The sequence below is a fragment of the Geotrypetes seraphini genome, chromosome 9 (genome assembly GCF_902459505.1).
Source record: "Geotrypetes seraphini chromosome 9, aGeoSer1.1, whole genome shotgun sequence".
Lineage (NCBI taxonomy): Eukaryota > Metazoa > Chordata > Amphibia > Gymnophiona > Dermophiidae > Geotrypetes > Geotrypetes seraphini.
The window spans coordinates 10757475-10775804 of record NC_047092.1 but is presented as its reverse complement, the minus strand read 5'-3'; the positions used below and the strand labels follow the sequence as shown (position 1 = coordinate 10775804).

General features: G+C 49.4%; 1 protein-coding gene across 1 annotated transcript in view; it reads right to left on the bottom strand.

Moving 5' to 3' along the window:
* Positions 1-11214: 11214 nt before the first annotated feature.
* The window catches only part of ASB13 (ankyrin repeat and SOCS box containing 13), a 32007-nt gene continuing 24891 nt past the window's right edge, over positions 11215-18330 (bottom strand). Inside the window, exons 4-6 of the mRNA XM_033959690.1 lie at positions 15819-15953; positions 14321-14512; positions 11215-12086 (exon numbers count right to left, since the gene is read on the bottom strand). Of these exons, the coding sequence (XP_033815581.1) occupies positions 11959-12086; positions 14321-14512; positions 15819-15953 (455 nt within the window). The 3' untranslated portion in view covers positions 11215-11958. The remainder of the gene's footprint in view (positions 12087-14320; positions 14513-15818; positions 15954-18330) is intronic.

The following is an 18330-nucleotide window of genomic DNA, read 5'->3' as shown; positions in this document are numbered from 1 at the left end:
CCCCCCCCCCACCTCTTCCCCCTTCCCTTCCACCATACCTGTAGTTGTTCACCGTGTTGTCTCTCCTGCTAACGTCACTTCCGGGTACCACACATAGGAACCAACGGCAGAGGGAGAGTCGACGGGGTTGTGAGGAGCACATTGGAAGTTCTTGTTACTCGCTGTGGTGAACTAGCTGTATAGGGGAAGGGAACGGGGTGCGCACACATCAGGAGGGAGCGGGGAAGGAGTGTGGGGGTGGAGACGAGAGAAGGGGAGGGGTGCCTCTCACCCTCACTATGCCACTGGATATGACATGGAAGGAGCATGTGTGGATCAAGAGAATGTCTAACAACGCTATAGAAATAAGTAGTAGTATGTTGGGGTGGGGGAGGGGGGTTAGCTTGCACCAGGAATCAGTTACCACCCTAAACTCAAAGTTGGGATGACCCATACAAAATATGTATACCTTGGAGGAAAGGAGGGATAGGGGAGATATGATTCAGACATTCAAATACTTGAAAGATATTAACGTAGAACAAAATATTTTCCAGAGAAAGGAAAATGGTAAAACCAAAGGACATAATTTGAGGCTGAGGGGTGGTAGATTCACGAGCAATGTAAGGAAATTCTTCTTTACGGAGAGGATGGTGGATGCCTGGAATGCGCTCCCGAGAGAGGTGGTGGAGAGGAAAATGGTGATGGAGTTCAAAAACGCGTGGGATGAACACAGGGGATCTAGAATTAGAAAATAATAGTAAATATTGAAGAACTAAGGCCAGTACTGGGCAGACTTGCACGGTCTGTGTCTGTATGTGGCCGTTTGGGGGAGGATGGGCTGGGGAGGGCTTCAATGGCTGGGAGGGTTTAGATCAGTGGTCTCAAACTCAAACCCTTTGCAGGGCCACGTTTTGGATTTGGAGGTACTTGGAAGGCCTCAGAAAAAATAGTTAATGTCTTATTAAAGAAATGACAATTTTGCATGAGGTGAAACTCTTTATAGTTTATAAATCTTTCCTTTTAGCTAAGTCTTAATAATAATATTGTAATTTATAGCTAAAGAGACATATGATCAAGAAACTGTTTTATTTTACTTTTGTGATTATGATAAACATGCCGAGGGCCTCAAAATAGTACCTGGTGGGCCGCATGTGGCCCCCGGGCCGCATGTTTGAGACCACTGGTTTAGATGGACTGGAGTGAGCTTTGACGGAGACTTCAGTAGTTGCAACCTAAGCACAGTACCAGGCAGAGCTTTGGATTCTTCCCATAAATAGCTAAGAAGAACAAGAAAAAAAAAAAACCCAACAAACTTTTGGATTGAATCAGGTTGGGCAGACTAGATGGACCATTCGGGTCTTTATCTGCCGTCATCTACTATGTTACTATCAAAGGTGCAATTTTGGCTGCATTTCGGGGCAGACTGAATGGGCCATGCTGGTCTCTCTCTATCATCATTTAACTGTTATTACTATGAATATTGACCAGAAGGACTGCTGTATAATGAGTTTGTGTCAGCAGACTGACTGCTGTGAGAAATCATTAAAAAAAAATTTAACCCTGGAAGGAGGAAGTTTCTTATAACCGAAGTTTGTTAAAGAAAGATTTACACCAAGAAATGAATGATGAGATGCATGTTTGCACAGGAGAAAAGACCGTTCCACAAGTAAACTTTTTTTTTTTTTTTACTGAAAGTGAAAAGGGGCAGTGGGCAGGGTAAGAGTGGAGGAAAGAGGAGTGGCGCATAATGGGTGAGGGTAGAGAAGAGGAAAGGGGAGCGGAGCTTAAGGGGTGAGGATAGAGAAGAGGAAAGGGGAGAGGAGCTTAAGGGGTGAGGGTAGAGAAGAGGAAAGAGGAGTGGAGCATAAGGGGTGAGGGTAGAGAAGAGGAAAGGGGAGCGGAGCTTAAGGGGTGAGGGTAGAGAAGAGAAAAGAGAGTGGAGCATAAGGGGTGAGGGTAGAGAAGAGGAAAGGGGAGCGGAGCTTAAGGGGTGAGGGTAGAGAAGAGGAAAGGGGAGCAGAGCTTAAGGGGTGAGGGTAGAGAAGAGGAAAGGGGAGCAGAGCTTAAGGGGTGAGGGTAGAGAAGAGGAAAGGGGAGAGGAGCTTAAGGGGTGAGGGTAGAGAAGAGGAAAGAGGAGTGGAGCATAAGGGGTGAGGGTAGAGAAGAGGAAAGGGGAGCGGAGCTTAAGGGGTGAGGGTAGAGAAGAGGAAAGAGAGTGGAGCATAAGGGGTGAGGGTAGAGAAGAGGAAAGGGGAGCGGAGCTTAAGGGGTGAGGGTAGAGAAGAGGAAAGGGGAGCAGAGCTTAAGGGGTGAGGGTAGAGAAGAGGAAAGGGGAGCAGAGCTTAAGGGGTGAGGGTAGAGAAGAGGAAAGGGGAGCAGAGCTTAAGGGGTGAGGGTAAAGAAGAGGAAAGGGGAGCAGAACTTAAGGGGTGAAGGTAGAAAAGAGAAAAACACAGATGTGCAGCATAAGGGAAAGAGCAAAGTCAAAAGGAAAGGAAAACAGAGGTGCAAGACAAAAGGTAAAGCGTAACGGATTCGATATACTGCCTTTCTGTGGTACAACCGCAGCAATTTACACATATTGTATATGTGTACTTTTCCTGTCCACTGCTATAGATCAATCTTCTAAACCAAAAGTGGGGAGAAGTCCAAAAACAAAATCAACCCAGGGCGTGCAAATGATGTGATGAACAATGTCGGCTTCAAAGAAGTCTTTAAGAACTTAAAATCAAGGACCAGACAAAGTCCGTGTTTCGGCCCACGAAAGGGCCTGCCTTAGGGGTCACAGCAAAACATAAATATGGTGAGAAGTAACTTCATTAGTGCTGTTGAGCAGAAGCGACTTTGTTTATACCGCAAATCAGCTGATGGCTGTGTTTGTCCTTGTGACAGGCTTTGACATTGAGTTTCTGATCCACAAACTGCAGGAAAAAAGGGTTTCGTTAAGAAGTTTATTCCTGTAGGGTTTGCTTCCAGCTTGTCTGGTTTGTATGCTGTTTATAGGTATTTTTCCTTCTGCTGCATGGGCCAGCGAGTTGTTAAAACTCTCTTAGCACCTTCTTGGCATTCCCAGAAAATGTATCACACCTTGTCCTGTGAGCAAAGGGCTCACAATGTTTTTCTTAAGGTAAGGTACCCACGTACAAAAGTTCCCATCATATATTGTCAACATGATTTGCTTTCTTGTGCTAGAAACACCCTATCCTCCCAAGCTGCTGAATAACACAAATAATACAGCTTTCACAAATCAACTCCAGGCTGAAGCCTATGAAAAAAAAAAAAACAAGGAAGGAGGAAGTTTACAGAGAAAGAGAAGGTGAGGTCAAGCACTCAGCTGCTTCTCACCTACTGTCATCCAGGTACACACACCTCACTGTTTCAGCTTGCATTATGCAAGCTGTACAACCTGAATAACTTCTGGCAAGGAAAGACAAAGCCCAACATAGCAACTGGGTATACAATAACAAAACAGGGAGCTATTGCACAAAGCTCTACAAAAGCCAGCGGTGATGTACAAATAGGCACTCAACCACTGTACGACTCCAAATAAGTTTTGGCGACCTACAGTAACCTTCTCTCCAACTGAAAAGTGACTGTTGAAGTAGACTACCAGAGTGTTGCTTCATTGTAGTTTTCAGTGTATCGCAAACTGTGTGCTGCGAAACGCCTGGGAGGAGGAGAGGCACCCGATGCGCCGGAATGTCCACACAGTAGTGTCGAACAAAGGAATGGAGAGAAGACCAAACAGCAGTTTTACAGATATCCACCAGATATCCCATCACAATCCCCCCATCACAACCGTTCCCTTAAACTGCTAACCACTATTCATCAACTATGTAAGTTCTACTCTATTTGTAGCATCTTTCTAATCACTGTAAACTGCATAGAACTTCACGATCCTGCGGTATATAAACTGTTATTATTATTAGTAGTAGTAGTACAAGAGAAGATTCGGCCCAAGAAGCTGCTTGACCCTGAGTGGAATGAGCTTTGAGAAATTCCGGAACAGGCTTCTTTTGGAGAAGGTATGCTGAAGCGATAGCCTCCTTGATCCAGCGTACAATGGTAGCCTTGGAAGCACCATCCCCCTTACGAGGACCCGCTAAGAGGATGAAGAGACGATCCAACTAACAGAACTCCTGGGTCCGCTGAACATAAGAGCGAAGGGCCCTACGGATATCCAACGGTGACTTAAGAACCCCAGCACTTTGGCGTTGACACTCATGGCCATGAGATCCATGATCGGCCGACCCCAGGACTGATCAACTTGAAAGCTTCCAGCCCGAGACACCACTCGTCGGGATCCAGCGCATGACGACTGAGAAAATCCACCTGGACATTGTCTACACCGGCAATGTGGGAAGCCGAGATGTCCTGAAGATGATCCTCCACCCATTCCATGAGCAGAGAGATCGCCAGTGCCACCAGACAACTCTTGGTGCCCCCCTGACGACTGACATAGGCCATAGATAACACTTTTTTCAGCTACAGTGGGAAAATAACGCTCAGAATTTAGGAAGCTGATTGGGCTGAGAACTTTTCAGCATCCCCTCATACATTAATTATTCTTTAATCAATGGAGGGGGCATAGAAATGTTTAAAATAAAATATTCTGCTGAACTGAAGTCATAGAGCCCAGTGTCCAAAGCAGCACACCTGTTCAGACTATTTTCAGTTTGAATGAAAGACATTACGGCAGCGGATTGCATGCAGAAAGGACAGTACCTCCATCAGGTAGCTTGTTCAAAATAAAAACACACAGTGCGATATCCAATTTCAGGAAAAGGTTAGCTTTCTTTCTTATAGACACACATTAACTACACAGTGATTTGGCAAGAAAAATAAATTTGACAATAAATAAGGAGAAATTAGGTTCTTACCTGCTAATTTACTTTCTTTTAGCTTCTCCAGACCAGTAGAGGTTAACTTTACGAATGGGTATATATCTAATCATGACCAGCAGGTGGAGACTGAAAACAAAACTTTGGGACAGTATATCCTAGCCCCTCCTCTCTATTTCCCTCAGTCTGCCGAATAGCCAAGCAGAACCAAGAACTGGAAAACAACAGAGAGAAAAAACAATACTCCGAAAGGAGTAACAAATAACATACCCAAAATGCTGTTGGAAAATGCAGAGGAGAAATTCCCGAAGGAAGAATGTCCCCACAGCTCGCCAGCTAAGCCAGCCGAGCCACAGCCGCTGTTCTTCAATTCTCCCCGGCCCTAGAAAAATACTAGAACCCGCAGCAAAAACCAAAAACTGCCCGCGCAACAGCCCCAACAACAACAACAACAGACAGGGTGGGGACCTCTACTGGTCTGGAGAAGCTAAAAGAAAGTAAATTAGCAGGTAAGAACCTAATTTCTCCTTCTTTAGCACTCTCCAGACCAGTAGAGGTTAACTTTACGAATGGGACGTACCAAAGCAGTCCCTCTCACGGGCGGGACCCCCGAAGGGCCGATACCAATACACGCTCACCGAACACCGCGTCCCGACGCGCCTGCACATCAACCCGATAATGACGAACAAAGGAATGCAAGGAAGACCAAACCGCAGCCGTACAAATATCCACTGGAGGCACGAGCGACGACTCAGCCCAAGAAGCCGCCTGACCCCGAGTGGAATGAGCCTTGAGAAACTCCGGAACAGGCTGCTGTTTCAGAAGATAAGCGGAAGCAATCGTCTCCTTGATCCAGCGCGCAATAGTAGCCTTAGAAGCGCCAGCTCCCCGACGAGGACCCGCCAGGAGGACAAAGAGATGATCGGACTTCCGGAATTCCTGGGTCCGCTGCACATAAGAGCGAAGGACCCGACCGACATCCAACTTGCGCAGCTGCCGTTGCTCAGAAGAGCCCTCCCGACCACCCAAGACCGGAAGAACCACCGATTGATTGACATGAAAAGGAGAAACAACCTTCGGCAGAAAGGAAGGAACAGGCCGCAAGACGACCCGCTCCCTAGAAAACTCCAAGAAGGGAGCCCTACAAGAGAAACCCTGCAGCTCAGAAACACGCCTAGCAGAAGTAATGGCCACCAAAAAGACCGCCTTCAAAGTAAGGTCCTTCAAAGAACAGACGTCCAAGGGCTCGAAAGGCGGACGCACCAAAACAGAGAGAACCAGATTAAGATCCCAAGAGGGAACCGAGGGCCGTAGGGGAGGCCTAAGCAACTTGGCCGCCCGCAAAAACCGAATCACATCAGGAAGAGCCGATAAACGCTGACCTGACACCAACCCTCGAAAAGCCGACAGGGCCGCAAGATGAACCCGGAGAGAAGACCAAGCCAGGCCTCTATCCAGGCCATCCTGCAAGAACTCTAGAATGTTAGGCAGAGAAGCGCGAAAAGAGGTCACTCCCCGCGCCCGACACCATTCCTCAAAGAGACGCCAAACCCGCACATAAGCCCGAGAGGTAGAAAGCCTCCGGGACCCCAACAGTGTAGAGATCACCTTGTCTGAATATCCCTTCTTGCTAAGGCGACCCCTTTCAAGAGCCACGCCGGAAGACAGAAGGGAGACGGGTCGAACATGGGAATGGGACCCTGCATCAGAAGGTCGTCCGAGAGAGGCAGAGGAAGAGGATCCGCTACCAGGTGCCTCACCAGATCCGCATACCACGGACGGCGAGGCCAATCCGGCGCCACCAGCACCACCAAACCCGGATGGTGAACAATGCGAAGAAGCACTCTGCCCACCAGCGGCCAAGGAGGGAACACATACAACAGCCCCTCCGTTGGCCACTGCTGGACCAGAGCATCCAGACCCTCGGCCAGACCGTCCCTGCGACGACTGAAGAAGCGGGGCACTTTGGCGTTGCCACCCGTGGCCATCAGGTCCATCAGGGGCTGCCCCCAAGCCTGCACTATCAACTGAAACGCCTCGGCGCCGAGACACCACTCTCCTGGATCTAGGAAGTGACGACTGAGGAAGTCTGCCTGAACATTTTCTACTCCGGCTATATGAGAGGCCGAGAGGTCCAGCAGATGGGATTCCGCCCAAACCATGAGCAGAGCCGCCTCCTGCGCCACCTGAGTGCTCTTGGTGCCCCCCTGACGATTGACATAAGCCACCGCCGTGGCATTGTCCGACAGCACTCTGACCGACTTGCCCATCAACAGGGAGTGGAAAGCCAACAGCGCCAGACGGACCGCTCTGGTCTCCAACACGTTGATCGACCAGGCGGCCTCCTCCGCGGACCAGGTGCCCTGAGCCGAGTGACCCAAACACTGAGCCCCCCAACCCAAGAGACTCGCATCCGTCAGGAGCACCGTCCACTGCGGGAGATCCAGACCCACCCCCTGAACAAGGTGAGGGGTCTGGAGCCACCAACGCAGACTGCAGCGCGCCAAGCCTCGCAGGGGAACCGGAACATCCATCCCGTGCCTCTGGGGAGACCACCTCCGGAGCAGAGCATACTGGAGAGGATGCATGTGGGCCTGCGCCCACCTCACCACGTCCAGGGACGCCGCCATCGACCCCAAGACCTGGAGGAAATCTCGCGCCCGAGGACACCGGGACGCCAAAAGCAGGCGAATCTGAGATTGCAATTTGCTCACCCGGCCCTCTGGGAGGAAGACCTTCCCCAAGGAGGTGTCGAACAGCACCCCTAGGTACTCCAGACGCTGAGCCGGGACCAACCGACTCTTGGAAAGGTTGACCACCCAGCCCAGCGACCGGAGAAACTCCACCACCCGAGCAGTAACCCGGGAGCTTTCCTGCAACGACTTTGCCCGAATTAACCAGTCGTCCAGGTAGGGGTGTACCAGGATGCCCTCCGACCGCAAGGCTGCCGCGACGACCACCATCACCTTGGTGAACGTCCGAGGAGCCGTGGCCAGCCCAAAGGGAAGCGCACAGAACTGAAAGTGCCGACCCAAGATCGCAAAGCGCAGGAAACGCTGATGAGAGGCCCGAATGGGAACATGCAAGTAGGCCTCCGTCAGATCGAGAGAAGTGAGAAACTCCCCCGGCTGAACCGCCAGAATGACCGACCGCAGAGTTTCCATACGGAAAGAGGGAATCTTGAGAGCCCTGTTGACCCCTTTTAAATCGAGGATGGGCCGAAAGGTCCCCTCCTTTTTGGGCACCACAAAGTAAATGGAGTACCTGCCCGTGCCCCACTCCGGAGGGGGCACCGGAACAACTGCCCTGAGATCTAGCAAGCACTGAAGGGTCTGGCGAAAAGCCTGCGTCTTCCCCGGAGTCTGACACGGAGAAGCGAGGAAAAAATCCGGCAGAGAGCGGGCGAACTCCAGGGCATAACCGTCCCGCACCACCTCCAGGACCCACCGATCGGACGTGATCTCGGCCCATTTGGGGAAAAATTCGCGCAGCTGAGCCCCCACCGGAACCAAAGGGGGCGCCGGCAAGGCGTCATTGTGCAGGACGGGAAGCGGGGGAACCGGCGGAGGGATTCCCTGCCCCCCGACGGGCCCCCCGAAAGGGCTGCATGCGCTGGAAGAACCGACCCCGGGAAAATCCCGGAGACTGGAAAGAAGCAGCCCCACGCCCAGGGCGATACTTGCGAAAATCCCGCAAACGCCCCCTGGCCGCACCCCTCCGAGACGCCGGGCGGGCACGGTCCTCCGGCAGACGGGGAACTTTCGAGTCCGACAGAGTCTGAATCAACTTATCCAAGTCCTCTCCAAACAAAAACGACCCCCGAAAGGGAAATTTAGTAAGCTTAGCTTTGGACGCAGCATCCGCCGCCCAAGCGCGCAGCCACAACACACGCCTTGCGGCCACGCCAAAAGCCATAGACTTAGCCGATATCCGCACCAAGTCATATAGAGCATATGAGAGGAATGAGGCCGCCATCTCAATCTTCGCAACCTCCTGATCCACCAGAGACCAGTCGTCAGACTCTCGATCCAAGACCCGCTCCGCCCACCGAAAAACGGCGCGAGCGACCAGTCCCCCACAAATAGCCGCCTGGACCCCAAAGGCAGAGACCTGAAAATTTTGCTTAAGGATGCTCTCCAATTTGCGCTCCTCAGGGTCCCGCAAGGCAGAACCGCCCTCAACAGGCACGGTATGCCGCTTGGAAATTGCCGAGACCACCGCATCCACGACTGGCGAAGCTAACGTAGCCCGATCCCCTTCAGGAATGGGATACAGGCGAGCCATGCTGCGCGCCAGCCGAAACGGCGTCTCCGGCGTTTTCCACTGCTCCAGAATAATATCCCGAATATCCTGATGCATAGGAAAAGAGCGGGAAACGGAACGGATCCCCCGTAACAGGGGGTCCCCCACACGCGGAGTCTCCGGCGGCGCGTCCTCAAAACGCAAAACCGAAGAAACCTGTTGAATAAGGTCAGGCAGCTCATCTTTCTGAAAAAGGCGCACCACGGACGCCTCGTCACTGGAGAACGGGAAATCCGACAACCCGCCGCCAGCTTCCGTCCCCTCCAGAGAGTCCTGGAACTCCTCAGAAGGGTCCAGGTCCTCCTCCAGACCGACCCGTTCCTCCGACCACAAATTCTCGTCCCACGACACCCGCGGACGCTTGGACAAGGGAGGCGGCGGAGGGGACGTCACGCCAGACGAAAGAGGCAAAGCCGCAGGGAGCGCGGAGGAAAACCCACCCCCCGAAACCCCCTGGGCGCAACCGGGACCCCCAGCCGCCTGAAAATAGGCTCTGCATAAAGAAAAGAAAAATTCAGGAGAAAAACCCCCCGAGGGTCCCAAGGGACTCCCTGCCACAGCAGGGGACCCAGCAGAACCTTGCCCCTGCATAGTCAAAACAGGGGGAAGGTCACCTGAGGTGGAAGACAAAATGGAGGGGCCAGACAGAGAAGATGGCGGTTTTCCCGCCAAAAAAGCTCCCTCCATAGCCTGAAGCGGCTGAGAAACCTGAATAGTCTCAGCCGCTAAAGCAGGCAAGCCGGCATCAGCTGTCAAAAAATCAGCTGAGAGGGAATCCTTCGGGGAATCCCTCCGTGGGCGGTTGTGGAAGACCGGGCTTCCCCACTGCTCCAAGCCGACTCGCGAGGCACCATCGGCGGGGAGCTCTGGGCGCCTGCAGCCGCTGCCGACGGAGCTCCACCACCTCACCGACCCAAACCGCCGAGTTCAGGCCGGCCGCGAGTGCCTCGCGGCTGGACTAAAATTGTGTCCTACTCCCCCGGAGAAGGGCACAATTGCTCCATACGCGACCTAGCTATAAAAAAGTGCTGGTTACATGAAAAAATACAGTAAAATACAGTTTTCTTAAAGGGAAACAACCCTTCAGACCAGCACTACCTCAGGATTTTTTTTTTTTTTTTTTTTTTTACAGAACAGACTCCACAGGCTCTCGAAGCAATATGCCTTGCTTGACTTAGGGGGCAAGGCTTACTGCTGAGGCTCCTCTAAAAAAATGTGGGGAGGTGGAGGAAGTGGGGGGAGGGACCCCGCTCGTGACCCGCCGGGTTTGACACCCCCGAGGTCGGACGAACCCCCAAACAGAGTCCGTCCAAGCTCCGTCCGGCTAAAAACAGGGACAATAAACCCCCTAAACAAATTCCAACAGCCCTACCAAGGGAGATGGGTACAGATCACTCAACACCTGCTGGAGACTGAAAGAAGACTGAGGGAAATAGAGAGGAGGGGCTAGGATATACTGTCCCAAAGTTTTGTTTTCAGTCTCCACCTGCTGGTCATGATTAGATATATACCCATTCGTAAAGTTAACCTCTACTGGTCTGGAGAGTGCTAAAGAACATTCGTTTCTCTCCAGGTTGGCCTGGATTACACACAGCCTAGCTTTAAGGCGCCTTAGGCTCTAAGGCACCTGGGCCAATCAGGCCTTAGATTTAGTGGCGATGGGCGGACCCGCTATGCCTAAGGCCTGATTGGTCCAGGCTTCTAGAGCCTGGGCCAATCAGGCCTTAGGCTTCAGAAGGATGGGCCGGGAAGGGGCGGGCCCGCCTCATTTCGACGAGACGGGCCTGCCGGCTAGACGGGCAAGTCCCGTCTGGCCAACAAGGAAAGGTTAGTTTGGTTGGGGGGAGGGTTTGAGGGCTGTTAGCGCAGGGGGGGGTGCGGAGAGGGTGCGTCTTCCGGCAGGAGGAATTGGGCACCCTCCTGCCAGCGATCGGTAGTGTCGGGGGGGGGAGGCGGTCGGTATACTTATAGCAGGAGGGATTGGGCACCCTAGGTTCATCTAAGGCCCGCCTAAGTCCCTTAGGCGAGCTTAGGTGTCTTGCGGGCCTCGCCTTCAATATAGAAAGCCTGCCTGGGGAGCATTTTTTTTAAAAAAACGTGCATCCCGATTGGCTGATTAGACAGCTGTAGAACGCCTACAGCTGCCTAAAATCGGGACGCACTATGTAGAATCAGGGCCAGAGGGCACACCCTCCAACCCAATCAGCAACTCAGATATTTCACATCCTGGCAAGCTATGTGCGTTCTGCCTGCAGTATTATCTTAGTTCTTGTGCACCATACTTTTAACATGAACAACTGGCTACACCAGAGGTGGGCAACTCCAGTCCCCGAGGGCCGGAATTCAGTCGGGTTTTCAGGATTTCCCCAATGAATATGCATAAGATCTATTTGCATGCACTGCTTTCAATGCATATTTAATGTAGCAATCCTGAAAACCCTGACTGGATTCTGGCCCTCGAGGACCGGAGTTATCTACCCCTGGGCTACACAGAGAAATGGCTAGCATCACAAAAGCAGAAACAGGTGTAAATAGCAAGAGTTAAGGAGAGAATGACACGCTATTAGGTACAACCAATAGTCGTCTTCAAAATGGGATGTCCTTAATAGAGAGACAGGATCCATATCTGCCCCTTTCTATTGTATTTTAGAAAAGTTTTGATGATATGGGAAGGACCGATTAATCTTCTGCTTCAGATGAATGAGAGAAGTTACCCCAGTCCTCACAATAAGCACCACTGATATTGAACATGATAAATTAAAATATCATTATCTGAATATTCAGTCTTCAGATTTCAGAATGCAAAGATAATGTTCCCAATCGTTCTCCAACTGCTTCAGTTGTATGAAAGAAATGCAATTAATCTTGGAGGGATATTTAGCTTGGCAATCTTGTTCAGTCCTCGTTGGCCAACGGCTTTCCTTAGGCTGAGCCTGCACAGCTGAGACAAGGACATCGGCATCTCTGAAAGAGAAAAGCAGCAAAAACCAGTCGTTCTCAGGACTAGAGAATGACATGATGGATGTTACCCACGAGGAGCCGCGGGTAACCCGCCAAAACGGTGGAGGGGGGAAAGGAGCTCACCGCATGTACGGGGACAAAGCCATCCACCGCCCCGTGGAGTGGTGAATGGCCTTGTCCCTGCAGTTAAGGGAGGGAACGCACGCTATCTCCCTCCCTCCCCCTTACCTTTGCGGCGTGTTTTAAGGTTGCAGACTTGTTGAAAGCCGCCGGAACGTATGTGCAGTCGCGTGCGTGTGTGGGCAGAAGCTTCTCCTCTCTGACGCAACTTCCGGTTGCGTCAGAGAAGCTTCCACCCATACACGCACGAGACTGCACAAACGCTCCGGTGGCTTTTAACAAGTGTGAAACCTTAAAACGCGCCAAGAAGGTGAGGGAGGGAGATGCACGGACTGCGCAAGGGGTGCCGAAGGGCAGCGAGGTGGTGAGAGGGAAGGGTGGATTCTGCGGGGATGTGGCCGGGGTGGTGAAAGGGACGGCGGTGACGGGGACAGATTTTTTTTCCCCATGTCATTCTCTACTCAGGACTATGTCTTAACTTTCGTTGTTCGGATGTGTGTGTCAATCACAAGCACATGCATACATGCCAACCTCTTAAAGTGCTTTAGGCAGGAAATGGAGATGTTTTCATTTCCACTTACACTATCAAGTAAAGGGCTAGGAGGCAACCTTTATATACAGAGGGTCGCATGAATATCAATACAATCCCTAGTGAGCTACACACAGAAAATTAACAAATGTGAATTGTCTGCTACCATATACTGTCTTTCTAAACAGTTTATAACACTTGTCCCATTCTATCCTTCAATAAGTCCACTGACAACAAAACTCTGGTTAATGAGTTTGTGTGCTGTTTTTATATACTATATATATATATATATATATATATATATATATATAAAACATTATGGGCTCCTTTTACTAAGCTGCACTAGTGGTTTTAGCGTGGGCTAGACACTAATGTCACTATTGAACTGGCATTAGCTCTTGGCGCGTAGCGCGGAAGGAGGCAGCACGCGCTAATCCACAGTGCGCGCTAAACACGCTACCGCAGCTTAGTAAAAGGAGCCCTATGTGTGAAACAAGTTATCAACCTTCATTATATCTCCTCAAACACCTTCTCCAGTTAAAAAGCTCTCATTTGTCCAGGGTTGTCAAAGTCCCTCCTCCAGGGCCACAATCCAGTAGGGTTTTCAGGATTTTCCCAATGAATATGCATGAGATCTATTTGCATGCACTGCTTTCATTGTATGCTAATAGATCTCATGCATATTCATTGGGGAAATCCTGAAAACCCGACTGGATTTCGGCCCTCGAGGACCGACTTTGACACCTGTGGTTTAGCCCTAATTTCATTCCCTTTATCATTCTTCATTGCCTTCTCTGGACATTTTCCAGTTCCTCTATATATATTTTTTTTTTTTTTACTTTTTTTGAGATGGGGGTGACCAGAAGTGCAAACAAGTGTGATCACTCCTTACCGTGTCCTTGTCATGCCCCTCTTCTGTCTAATCCAGACATGGGCAACTCCGGTCCTCGAGGGCCAGAATCCAATCGAGTTTTCAGGATTTCCCCAATGAATATGCATGAGATCTATTTGCATGCACTGCTTTCATTGTATGCTAATAGATCTCATGCATATTCATTGGGGAAATCCTGAAAACCCGACTGGATTTCGGCCCTCGAGGACCGACTTTGACACCTGTGGTTTAGCCCTAATTTCATTCCCTTTATCATTCTTCATTGCCTTCTCTGGACATTTTCCAGTTCCTCTATATATATATTTTTTTTTTTACTTTTTTTGAGATGGGGGTGACCAGAAGTGCAAACAAGTGTGATCACTCCATACCGTGTCCTTGTCATGCCCCTCTTCTGTCTAATCCAGACATGGGCAACTCCGGTCCTCGAGGGCCAGAATCCAATCGAGTTTTCAGGATTTCCCCAATGAATATGCATGAGATCTATTTGCATGCACTGCTTTCAATGCATATTCAGTGGGGAAAACCTGACTGGATCCCAGCCCTCGAGGACCGGAGTTGCCCATGTCTGGTCTAATCCATATCAAGCACTGCTACTGGCACCATTTCCTTCCCGATATAATGTAGAATGGTAAAAAGAAAGAAAAGCCAGTACCACCTATGAGGTAAAGGCAGTGATAGACTCCCCAGCAAACATACTTTCATAATACTCCAGGCATTTTGCAGAGGCACTGCTAGGCCAGGTATAGTCAGCTGGCTTCTTCCCTCTGTTGTCCCTGGCGTAAACATTTCCTCCAAATTCCACCAGGATTTTGATGAGATCCTTGTTTTTCACCTTGCTCGCATGGTGAAGAGCCGTCTCGTGAAGTTTTGCTGCATTCACATTCGCCCCTAAGACCAGACGAAAAAAAACAACCCAGTTAGTTTTAAGATGAGCTGAAAATCGAAATCTTCACACGTAAACCAGGATATTTCTGTAGCAGTTTTAGTGGATTCAGATCACATTTAATCAAGGTCATGAAATTAAGAGCTGTTCTGATGGCTCATTGGCAGAGCCGCAATGTAATTTAATAGAAGACCTGAAATCTATTCCAGAGCCCGATTTCAGTTCCTCTCGCCATCAGAAGCTGGGAGATAACAGAGATGGTATCCACAGTGCCTGGGAAAAGCATTCTAAAAACTGCTCAAGGGCAACACCTACTGATTGGCTTTAGTACACCACATCTGTATACTGCAGCTATGACAGACAAAGAGCAGCTCGAGACAAGGAAATAAAATACAGTGGTACCTTGGATTACGAGCATAATCCGTTCCAGGAGCATGCTCGTAATCCAAAATGCTCGTTTATCAAAGCGAGTTTCTCCATAGCAGACCTCCCCCCCTGCCCCCTCTTGGTATGCTACTGAGTGCAGCCCAGCCCAATGAGGATGGAGGCAGAGCTGAAAAAGGTAGATAATGTCTTCTATCTATACAACTCGCAGTTAGAAGAGAATAACTCACTGATCGAGACTCATGAGCCTTTTGCATCAGAAGCATTTTTACAGTGGTAAAGAACACAAAGACACCAGCTTTGGATTTTAATTCCAAATCTGAGCTCAAAGCGGGTTACAAATCAGGCAAAATGGGATTCTCCTTGCCACAGAGGGCTTCCAATCTAATTCATCCAGGTTTTTTTTTTTCCCCATTCTGTTCATGGAAAATTTCTCAATGAATCAGGCTCTAAAAATTCAAACCGTATGAACCTTTTGTCCCCTGCAAGTCGTAGCCGTATCCTGAATAGACTCCAAATATAATTGGGTTTACCTGTTTGTCATCAGTCTTTCCCTGTTTGTGTGTTGTAATGTCTCTCTTGTGGGGGTGGGGGGGGGGGGGCGAGTGGGATTCTTTCTGTGGGGTTGGGGTGTTGATCCTGATCATGGAGGACATAAGAGTCCAGTCCTCCGCGGTTGTTGGTTGATATTGTAAACCATGTTTTATGCTATTGTTGTACCTGCTGTTGTCACTGCTTAATAAAAAGATTTAAATATAAAATTCAAACTGTATACTAAAAGGGAATGTGTTGACCCTGTTTAAAACTACAACATGCAGAAAGATCTGTAAAATTAAAAAAAAACTGGCAATATGGCATTTTCTCATGGGCACTGCCAAGAACGAAACAGTTCAGCTGGGAAAAGGTCAGAGTATGCACTATACATACCTGAATTGAGCAAGATTTTGACGCAATCCAGGTGCTCTCTCGCACATGCCACATGCAATGGAGTCCCAAAGTGGCAGTCATGAGCTTCCAGGTTCGCACCTACATCTATCAAAAGTCTCACACATTCAGCTTTACCTACAAAAGAAAGCCACCAAACTTTGTGAGGCCCTACAGAAAGAGATCACTCACATATATAAATCTGGCCCAGTAGTAGCAAGAAAAATGACTTGTGAATTTCCTGGCTGTCCCAGTAATTTTATGCTGGATGCTTCAAGAAAGACCAATCAGGTTAATGCAACAGTCTGCACTGGGCCAATCTTCAACCCCTGGACTTCGTAGACTCTGTTTCAAACTGTTTCTTGATAGGCTTTAATTTAGATTATTGCAAGAGGACTTTTTATTAAATAGGTTAAAGTTAGTTTATTTATCATTGGCATTTTCAGGGTTCCACTTTCTGCCTCCAGTATCAGAACATGTTTTTCATACAATACGCATAGACACAGGCATATTGCTGTGATATTTTATGTATTCTTGTTTCTATAGTCATACTCTTTTGTTATAAATATTTATGTTAACCACATGCATAGTGAAGCTACATAAAGTGAAATATAAAAACAAAGTGTTAAAAATCTGATTTATAAACTAAACTAAACCTTAAATTTATATACTGCATCCTGTCTATAAAGATAGAGCTCGGCACAGTTTACAGGAACTTTAAAATAAGATTTTAAAAAACCCACATAATAAAAATTAGTGATTATAAATAGAGAATGACACGGTGGCGGTTTACCCGCGGCCACCGCATTTTAGCCGCGGGTCACCGCCGAAAACGGGGAAGAAAACTAGCAGTCGCTGCGGCGACGGGGACAAGGCCATTCACCGCCCGCGGGGCGGTGAATGGTCTTGTCCCCGCAGTGAGGCATGAAGGATCGCGCGGTCCCCGCAGCTCACACCCGCCTGCCCAATCGATTCTAGTGTTTAGCCAGCTCTCTCCCTTCTCCTCACCTTAGTTTGTAGATTTTCTTTTTCGGCGACCCGCACGCTATCAAAGAGCCGCTGCTGCTCAGTTTCGATCTTCTGCTCTGACGCAACCGGAAACAGGAAGTTGCAGCAGAGCAGAAGATTGAACACTGAGCAGCCGCGCGTGTGCGGCTCTTTGGGAAAGCGTGCAGGTCGCTGAAAAAGAAAGCCTGCAAACTAAGGTGAGGAGAAGGGAGAGAGCTGGCTAATCACTACGATCGATTGGGCAGGCGGGTGGGGGCTGCGAGGACCGTGCGATCACCCGTGTTCCCGGCTCAGACTGTAAGGAGGGAGTGAAAGGGAAAAGGATTCTGGGCCAAGGTGATGAAAACGGAAAGAAAAACCCACAGCAGGAAAGAAAGGGAAGGACAGGCAGGTGAGCCAGATGCTAGAAGCAGGGGGGGGGGGAAAAAAAGCTAGATGGGGTTGAAAAGAAGAGACACACTGGTATGGAAGAGGAAGATAGGGGAAATCTGGACACAGGAAGGTAACAGAAAGAGGGGAAATTATGTGCATGGGGCATAGGGACAGAGACAAAAAGGGGACATGCCATGGGGATGGAATATGGACACAGGGGGGGGCAATGGCAGATACATAGGGGAGATATTAGAAAAGTATATAAAATCGTACCCGTTTGAGGCTTTTATGTATGCAGCGGTGACGGTGACGGGGCGGTGAATGGGGTTGCAGTGGCGGTGACGGGGCGGTGAATGGGGTGGCAGTGGCGGTGACGGGGCGGTGAAGGGAATGGCGGTGACGGGGCGGTGCAGAGGATGGTGAGACGGGGACGGGGCGGTGACGGGGACCAATTTTTTCACCGTGTCATTCTCTAATTATAAAGAGAGCAGGGATATTTACATTTTTGAACATAGCCAAGTTTTCAGATGTTTTCAGAATAATTGGAAGGAGCCCAGATTCCGCAACTGGGCAGGAAGGTTATTCCAAAGCTCAGTGATTTTGAAGAAAAGAGATTTCCCTAATTTTCCAGCATAGTAACGCCTTTTATTGAGGGGAAAGATCGTTTAAGTTTTTGGATGGATCTGGTGGCATCAGGTCTCGCAGAATTCCAAGATAGTGGAATTAGAGGAGGAAGAGTGCCATGCAAAATCTTGAATGTTAGGCAGGCACATTTAAAGTGAACTTTAGAAACCACTGGAAGCCAGTGAAGTTTTGACAGAAGCAGGGAATCATGATCAAATTTGCTTTTTGCAAAGATCAACCTAGCCGCAGTGTTCTGGATCTGCTGAAGTCTTTGAAGACTTTTCTTGGTTGCTCTTTTTAGCCCCCTACCAATACTAGAAATAAGTAATTTCCCCCACCCCCTCTTTTACTAATGCAGGAGTAGGGAACTCCGGTCCTCGAGAGCCGTAGTCCACTCGGGTTTTCAGGATTTCCCCAATGAATATGCATTGAATGCAGTGCATGCAAATAGATCTCATGCATATTCATTGGGGAAATCCTGAACACCTGACTGGAATACGGCTCTCGAGGA